At 47.5% G+C, this 7,746-nt stretch overlaps 4 protein-coding genes across 4 annotated transcripts; 2 read left to right on the top strand and 2 right to left on the bottom strand.

Annotated features, from left to right (window-relative positions):
* Positions 1–635: 635 nt before the first annotated feature.
* Positions 636–1,004, bottom strand: ASPBRDRAFT_201089 (uncharacterized protein; the record flags this gene model as incomplete). The annotated part of the gene is made up of 2 exons (XM_067621508.1): positions 636–883; positions 941–1,004. 2 exons carry the CDS (start codon positions 1,002–1,004, stop codon positions 636–638), a joined length of 312 nt encoding a protein of 103 aa, XP_067473719.1.
* Positions 1,005–1,367: 363 nt separating this feature from the next.
* On the top strand, positions 1,368–2,588 carry ASPBRDRAFT_427592 (alpha/beta fold hydrolase). The gene is made up of 2 exons (XM_067624864.1): positions 1,368–1,477; positions 1,558–2,588. Exon 2 carries the CDS (start codon positions 1,777–1,779, stop codon positions 2,581–2,583), a length of 807 nt encoding a protein of 268 aa, XP_067473718.1. The 5' UTR covers positions 1,368–1,477; positions 1,558–1,776; the 3' UTR covers positions 2,584–2,588.
* Positions 2,589–3,818: 1,230 nt separating this feature from the next.
* Positions 3,819–5,450, top strand: ASPBRDRAFT_188902 (uncharacterized protein; the record flags this gene model as incomplete). Its single annotated transcript, XM_067620139.1, has 2 exons — positions 3,819–4,832; positions 4,887–5,450. 2 exons carry the CDS (start codon positions 3,819–3,821, stop codon positions 5,226–5,228), a joined length of 1,356 nt encoding a protein of 451 aa, XP_067473717.1. The 3' UTR covers positions 5,229–5,450.
* Positions 5,451–5,454: 4 nt separating this feature from the next.
* On the bottom strand, positions 5,455–6,499 carry ASPBRDRAFT_35218 (uncharacterized protein; the record flags this gene model as incomplete). The annotated part of the gene is made up of 3 exons (XM_067623322.1): positions 5,455–6,028; positions 6,084–6,385; positions 6,437–6,499. The coding sequence occupies 3 exons, from the start codon at positions 6,497–6,499 to the stop codon at positions 5,455–5,457; spliced, it is 939 nt and encodes a 312-aa protein (XP_067473716.1).
* Positions 6,500–7,746: the final 1,247 nt, after the last annotated feature.

The following is a 7,746-nucleotide window of genomic DNA, read 5'->3' as shown; positions in this document are numbered from 1 at the left end:
ACCCTTTCCCGAGAGTAGGTATCTGGGTTTAAACTATTTAAATTATACTAAGAGATAGATTGTGATATATAATTATATAAAGAATAAATATAGGTAGTAGGTATAGTAGTAAAAATTAATAAAATATATTATAGATAGTACTCTGTAGACTCTATTAAATAAAATATTATAGAATTTAATATTCTTTTTAAAGAGCACGTCGAAGTAGAATTTCCGGGCCTCGGCAAGGAACTCTTCATGGGTCATTGTTGAAAGCTCCGCGTGTGATAGAAGAACTGCTGGCCGAGTGGCAATGAAGGGAAGCGTGCCGCCGGAATGACAGAGGATGACCTTGCAATTCGGGTGTTGCTGGAGTGCCCTGGAGGTGATAAGGTCAACAGCGCAGCGAGTTGTTTCGTGCGGGTATTCAATCATAGGCGCAGGCAAGACCGGATTGTTCGGGCCGATTCCTACCCCCGGTGCAGGATGGATAAATACAACAGCTCTTCGCTTTTCGAGTTCCTCCCATAATGGTCTAAATGCTTCATGACCAAGATAGTGCCCCTTTCTTCCATAGCTTGTAAATAGAGTTACGCCATCGGCATTCAGCTGATCTAGAGCGTATGACACTTCCGACAATGCAAGTTCCATGTCTTTCAGCGGAGACGGAATCGTGGCGAAGAAGCCGTACTGTTGAGGGTTCTGATTTCCGAGACTTGCTGCCCACTCGTTAAGCCCCTTGCTATTCTGGCGGCCTCCAATCCCTCCGCAATGTCGGGTCCGGGGGCTGTAACAGAAAGGATTGCAGTACGAATGTTATGCTTCTGGCATAAGACTCTGTCACTTTCGAGAGACCATTCGGGGGTTTTCCAGCCAGACGGATCGCCACCAGCTGCCTCCAGTGCTATTAAATCAACCATTAGCTGATGCCTTTTTCTCGTTGTTGCCGCTTATCGCCTACCTTGAACATAGATTGGAGGCAAATAGTGGTGATGGACATCAATCCTAGAAGCTGAGGGCGGCATGATAAATTCAATTCACAGATTTCCGAGAACTATCGCTCAATGTAAGCAGGTTATTAAGTAGAGGCGTACTAAATGATGGTGTCTCACTGGTATGTTCTTGCGTTGTTTTGAACAAGGATTAAGTAGGACTACCTGTTGCGGCTATATCGGCACGCGGGACATTTGGAAGGTATCCTAATGAGTTAGCCGATTGTCTGAAGTGAAGGAGCGCAAACTGGTCAAAGCAGACAAACACAGCTGTAGGTCAAGCAGATGCGGGGCTTAGTGTGCTCGTAGTAAGATTGCATCATCGGGAGGTCGGCAGGATAACATGGTTCGGAAGGAACATCGGATACTTGGGAAAGGGCCTTACAGTGCCACCAAGCCATGACTTCCGAAACAACACGAAGGTGGCAAACCGAAGTCACCAGCTGAAGAGTACAAAAGTTGAAAAGACGGCATGACCCTCCTAGAATACGGGCGAAGCTGATGGAGTAGGTGGATCCATACGGGGCCTGTACCAGTCTTTTTGGAAAGTACCCTGAAATACTTCTACTAACTTAAGTTCTGGAAGTGCAAAGGGCGCAAAGGAAACAAACACATTCCCAATGGCACAAACCGGGCGGCAGGGTAGCTCGAGAGACCAGTATATTTATCATGGATGACCGCGCCTATGACCATCATACGTCTTAAGTTTGGATTATTTTACGTTAATCATCTATACTTCTTTGCTCTCCACCCCTGGCGCCTGCCTTCGATCTGAGAACCTACGACTGTACTGTTTATATCCATCATGCCTTCTCTTGATGTCCCCGGAGCCTCCATCTATTATGAGGTTTTTGGAAGCGGTCCTCTCCTGCTTTGCATACCAGGTGCGGACGGAGGTGGATCTGTATTCCACGAGGTAGCAAAAGCTGCATCCGATAAGTTCTCGGTTGTGTGTTGGGACCGCCGCGGATACTCTAAAAGCCTGCTGCGTGGTCCACAAAATCTTCAATCCCGCCTCGAGACAGACGCGGATGATGCTGCGCGTTTGATTTCCCACCTTAGTTCGGAGGCTGCTTATGTCTTCGGAACTTCATCTGGCGCGATTGTGACTCTGATATTGCTAAGCCGACACTCAGAAGTGGTCAAGGCAGCAATCGTACACGAACCGCCTGCGTTCACGGTGCTTCGAGACGATCTTCGTCAGCAGGCAACCGAATTTATTCAGCACATCTACGACCTTTATCGGAAGGAGGGACCTCAGAGTGCAATGGAAGTCTTTAGTTCAGGGTTTTCCGATAGTAAAGAGGTCGAACTCATGCAATCTTCCATTTCGACAAGCCATGGAGATGAAATCCGCGCCAACGGTCTCTGGTGGTTTGAATTCGAGCTGAGGCAATACACGAGTGCAGTCATCCCTATGGACTCAATTGTTGCCGTCAGAGAAAAGGTTACTATAGCTGTGGGAGTGGACTCCGTTGGCCGAGGTGTGGTGCCAGCTTCAATAATTGCCGATCGGCTGGGAGAGAAGCCCATCACAATCCCAGGCGGGCATGTGAACTACAGGATTTCTCCGGAATCTTTTGTGGCAGTGTTCACAGAGAATTTCAACTAGTCCTGTGCTGTCATGTATTTGAATGCCAGTCATGAATCTTGGAATCTTCGGAGCCGTTGATGTTGAACGTGATCTTCCAAGAGGATGGATCCTTGTACTCAGTCAACTCGGGCTGTAACATTCGCACCTCACAAAACAACCAATATACGGTGTCAGAAAGATCATGGGAAAGAATATATGGTGTCATGGAACGACAGAACGGCGTGAAAGTGTTTACAACTCATAGTATTACCTACTTTATATTATAGTGATTATGCTGGTTACTACTCCTATCAGACTCCTACGTGGATACAGGCTACTTTATCAATTAATTAGTAGTCTATGGGGTTTTCTATAGTATTCCTTACCCAATCAACAGGTTACGTACCCTGACGAGTAGGTCCAACCACATAGGTATAAGACTATAGCTTGGAGATTGTAGCCGACGTATACACTGGATAAAATATTATTATATTCAATTATTTGTTCATTTGTTAACTAGCTGGAGTTTTATATATAAAAATATTGAAAGATTCTTTAAAACTCTCATATGTGAAGGTTCCAACCCAGTAAGGGGCAACGTAGATTAAGTCTGAATCTGGATGCTAACAAGGAAAGGGGTTACAGTAAGTGGTCGAGGTGGGTTCACCCCTTTTCTCGCGTGATAATTTCCAGTCCCAGACAGCTGGTACCTAGGCAATCGGCAATGAGGTTTAGTCTCATCCAGCCTTGCATTATATCTTCTGCCTTCTGGCCTTTTTTTTTTTTTTTTCAGCCTAATAGGTCAGAGCGATTGCTTTTCTATTATCACCTTTTGCTTCCTACATCACCAAAGTCTGCCTTTCCACTCCTTCCCAGGCTCCAGCACAAATCAGGAATAGAAACGTAATCTATTTCAGGCCTTCAATCATGACTGAGATGCGGTTTTCCCACATGTCCCTTTCTGGTACGGATGTCTATATGAACTTTCCGCATAATGACGAGATCTGAGCTCACAGATGCGCTGTTGACGTAGCAGAAACCTGCCTGAAACTTGAGGGAGGTAGCACCCTCACAATTGGCGCCGATAATATGGAGCTTCATGGTCCGTAGGAAGTCTTCAAAATCTTTGTCGTATCAGCGTGTTGCGTGCGTGGTTGCTGATTATGATCAGGGGCTATTGGGAGCAAACCAGCGCAAAGATCGTGTATCTCCCTATTATCTGGTAACCTATACTTCACTGTGTTCCCTGACCCTTCAGGTGGGATTTTGTTAACATGACTCTAGCGTTTCCCAAGACGAAGTTCATTCCCCTCCACAACATCCTTTGGGCCGAAGTCTCAAACAACGAGATTACCGTTGATTTTGTTCAACAGACCTCCAAGTCTCTGGTCGAGCCTAGCAACCTGACCTTTCGTCTTGCTCCTAACGACTCGGAAGGGCCAAGTGGATCATTTGCCGCCACCTTTTGTCGTGTCCTACTGGCTAGAGCTTATGGAGAAGCCAAATCCCGTAAGTGTGTCTATGCTTTGCTTAATCCGAAATCAGGCCCAGGAAGCGCCCTACGCCTCTGGAAGAACGAAGTAAAACCCATTTTCGATGCTGCAAGAATGGAGCTGCATGTAGTGATCCTTGGTCGGGGCGGTGAAGCCGCTGAGTTGGCCGAAAAAGTTGATTTGAGAAAGTATGATACAATTCTGGCTTGCTCGGGTGACGGAACTGTGCACGAAATTTTTAACGGATTAGGCAATCGCACTGACGCCAGCCATGCACTTGCGTGCATGCCCGTGAGTCATATACCCTGTGGGTCAGGCAACGCATTTTCCTGCAACTTATACGGTTCCCATCGGGCATCAATAGCGGCCTTATCTATTGTTAAAGGCATTGTGGCACCCATTGACCTCATATCCGTTACCTATGGTGAAAGACGGATCCTTTCTTTCTTATCTCAGACCATTGGAATCACGGCGGAGAGTGACCTCGACACTGAGCAATTCCGATGGATGGGAAGCACTCGATTTGAGTTTGGGGTAATGACGCGTATCTTGAAACGAAAATGCTATCCTTGTGATGTGGCTCTCAAGGTTGAAATTGAGGACAAGGCTAGCATTAAAGCGCATCACAGCCGGTACACCAGCAATACTAGTCTCGCCAGGACACCCACGGGGGGTGCTAAGCCAGCCACCGAATATGGCCTGCCGAAACTCAAGTATGGAACAGTCCAAGACTCTCTACCGGAAGGATGGAAGTTGGTTCCTGGTGATAGAATGGGTACATTTTACGCAGGCAACGTAAGTGTTGTAGGCGTCTCCGTGATTCATCCAAGGTCTCATACTCCTCTGCAGATGGCGTACATGTCACCAAATGTCAACATTTTTCCGGCCTCAGTTATGACAGACGGACTTCTCGACCTCATTACTATAGATGGTGACCTGTCTCCAGTGACTGCATTACGCGTCATGTCACAAACTCATTCCCCCAGGTTTTTGGACAGTTCTCATGTCAACTACAGAAAAATTTCAGCGTACAGAGTCATGCCCCGGAACCAGCACGATGGATGTATCAGCATCGATGGAGAGAGGATTCCCTTTGGGCCATTCCAGGCAGAAGTTCATCAGGGTCTTGGCCGAGTCATCTCCAAATCAGGTAAATACGAGGCGGAAGGGCCTGCCAACTGCCAGGTGTGACGAGGTCATGATTGGTGGCCAAAATCCCGACGGCAATGCTTGAGGCTCGGTATTGTATGAACAGACAGGAAGTGACTAGCGTAGACTTATCCGAAGCATATGTTTATTTAACATGGCCCAGCGAGCTAGCATACAATGTATCTGATGCGTCCCATAGAAAAACACCCCACATTCGGGGTCGCCACATAGTCCGACAGTCCACAGATGCCTCACTACCCATGACCTTCTATGCCTGCCCTATCCACGCTTTCTTCAGATCTTGCTCGACCTTACCTGCCACAGCAAAGCCTTTTGCCTTCAGGCTTGTCAGGAAGTCAAGAGCCCGAGTTCTTTCTTGTGCTGTTTTCATCTCAAGACCAACAATATTCATTATAGGGACATATAAAAGACCTTCAAAATCCGCGCTATTGTGCAAGCTTCCTTCAGCATATGCAAACGCCTGCATTGCTTGTTGGTATATAAGATCGTCAGGCATCACAGGAAGACAACAGCCGAGGGAGGTCCAGGCCGGATGGACAAATTGTCTTGATAAGCCAGCAAGTGACCATTGGTAATATGGAAGCAAAGATAGTATTGATGGCTCAACGGAAGACAACGGAGAATTGGTATATGAAAGAACAGTGGCGATAATGGCACGTTGGAGTTGGGAAGCACAACAAACAATTTCCATACCGCGCATTATATGCTCGAACGGCAGATTGCTGTATTCTTTTCTAAATAGGGGGCGACCGTTTATATTCGTCTCAGTGCGATTCTCCTTTAAATACAGCTCTTCACTGTCATTGATCCAGCATATTGCCCTGTGAGATAATAAGCAATGAGCAATGGTACTCTATCCACAATTCTCCACCTTACTGGCTTTGTAACTGAGCCCATGATTCAAGATGCATGGCCAGTAGTGCTATATCCTCCTCTACACCGGAGGGCAATGCGTTCCCAGAAGGCATGTCTGACCTCGCACAGGTCAGAGCTGGCGGTGGCATAGATAGGTTCTCACCAAAGCAGACGGCCCTGGCAGCAATACTAATCCGTGCGAACCAATAAAGCGACCTTCCTAGATGTGGCAGCGTCTGAGTAGTATCAGTGTGCATTGAGATCATTATTTCTATTTTGCCAGTAAGCGATCGCCAGCCCTTGGCGCTCCCATCCAAGATTAGCTGCTGCCCTGTCAGTCTTATAGGTGCAGGATTGTGACGGCAAAGACGTACCTCGACGAGGCTTAAGAGACAAGACGATACAAGACCTGCCGTCATAAATTTAGTGTCTGGCATGTTAAGCTCTTTAAGCGCTTGGTGCTGGAGACGGTGCAGGGACTCTCGTAGATCATATGTCCTTCGTTGGGACATATGCAACAGATACGTCTTCCCGACTAGGAATACCACATCCTGGACTAGCTTGCTTTCATCAAGTATGGCACCGATAGAGTCGAACGAGAAAACAGATACCAGTGGTGACAGAGAACAACGTATGGCATTGAAGAATACGTTGCTAAACATGCACGGATCTGTAGATAAGAATACTCGTGGTGAAACAACCGTTGATCGTGCAGGACAAGAGACGAAAACTACATTAGCAGGCTTTTCCGGAGAAAAACAGACATAGCCTCGTTGGGCGCAGCGTCGACATGGTCGGCGGCCATCGCACTAATCCTCATCCTTGGGTTAGTGAGTCGTTAATCGGAGACGAACAATCTGTACGCAATCATCGCCTACTTTTACATGCACCATGCGACAGCGCAAACATCGATGGCCTCCCCAGCGGCTGTCGTTGGATCCACAGGGCATTATGAACGGAATCGGGAAGACGTGAGCAGCGAGACAAAAGGCTCAGGGGTCCCTTGCTTGTGAGAGAGGGTAATGTAAGGAAGATCACTTTCTCATTCCCACACCTCTCGGACAGGTTTGCCGGCTTAAGGGGGAAGTCAAATGGTGTCATCCATCCAAGAGGAGGCTAGGCTGAGTAGGCTGCCTTCTATCCCGTCTGAGTCCAGGTCCTAGTTAAGAGACCACCCGTGCCCGGGCGGGCGTCGCGACATATTTTCCGAATATGGTATAGGAAAAAAACTCTATGCCCAATCATTGAGCCCTGAGAGTCTCGGATTCATTTATTGGACCAGTTAAACTCTGTCTGTGTCAGACCAAACTGGCTCCACAGCTCACCCCACCGGATAGTTCTAGAAGGCTATTGATTGGATGATGCCCAGGCATCGCCACTCTCCAATTAGATCGGACCTCTGTGCCGACATTGCTAACGCTGTAGTTATGACAAGAGACCTCTTCCTCTGGGATAGCGCGGAATGTTGGGAAGAAAGATTTCCACTGCATGTGTTAAGCTGAGGCGAAGCCTCGGGGACTCGAGAGCCACCTGGACCTCTTCAATCTTCAGTACCTCGCAGTGTTCGTGGCACCTTTGTTGGCAGGTCAACCTCATTGTCGCCGAATCGTCGGAAACGTGAAACCGCTCCAGCTCTTTGGATCCCCGGTCATTCAGTGTAGTAGGTTGTTATCTTATCTGGTAA

The sequence above is a fragment of the Aspergillus brasiliensis genome (genome assembly GCF_001889945.1).
Source record: "Aspergillus brasiliensis CBS 101740 unplaced genomic scaffold ASPBRscaffold_21, whole genome shotgun sequence".
NCBI classification, from domain to species: Eukaryota; Fungi; Ascomycota; class Eurotiomycetes; order Eurotiales; family Aspergillaceae; genus Aspergillus; species Aspergillus brasiliensis.
This window is presented reverse-complemented; position numbering and strand designations above follow the sequence as displayed.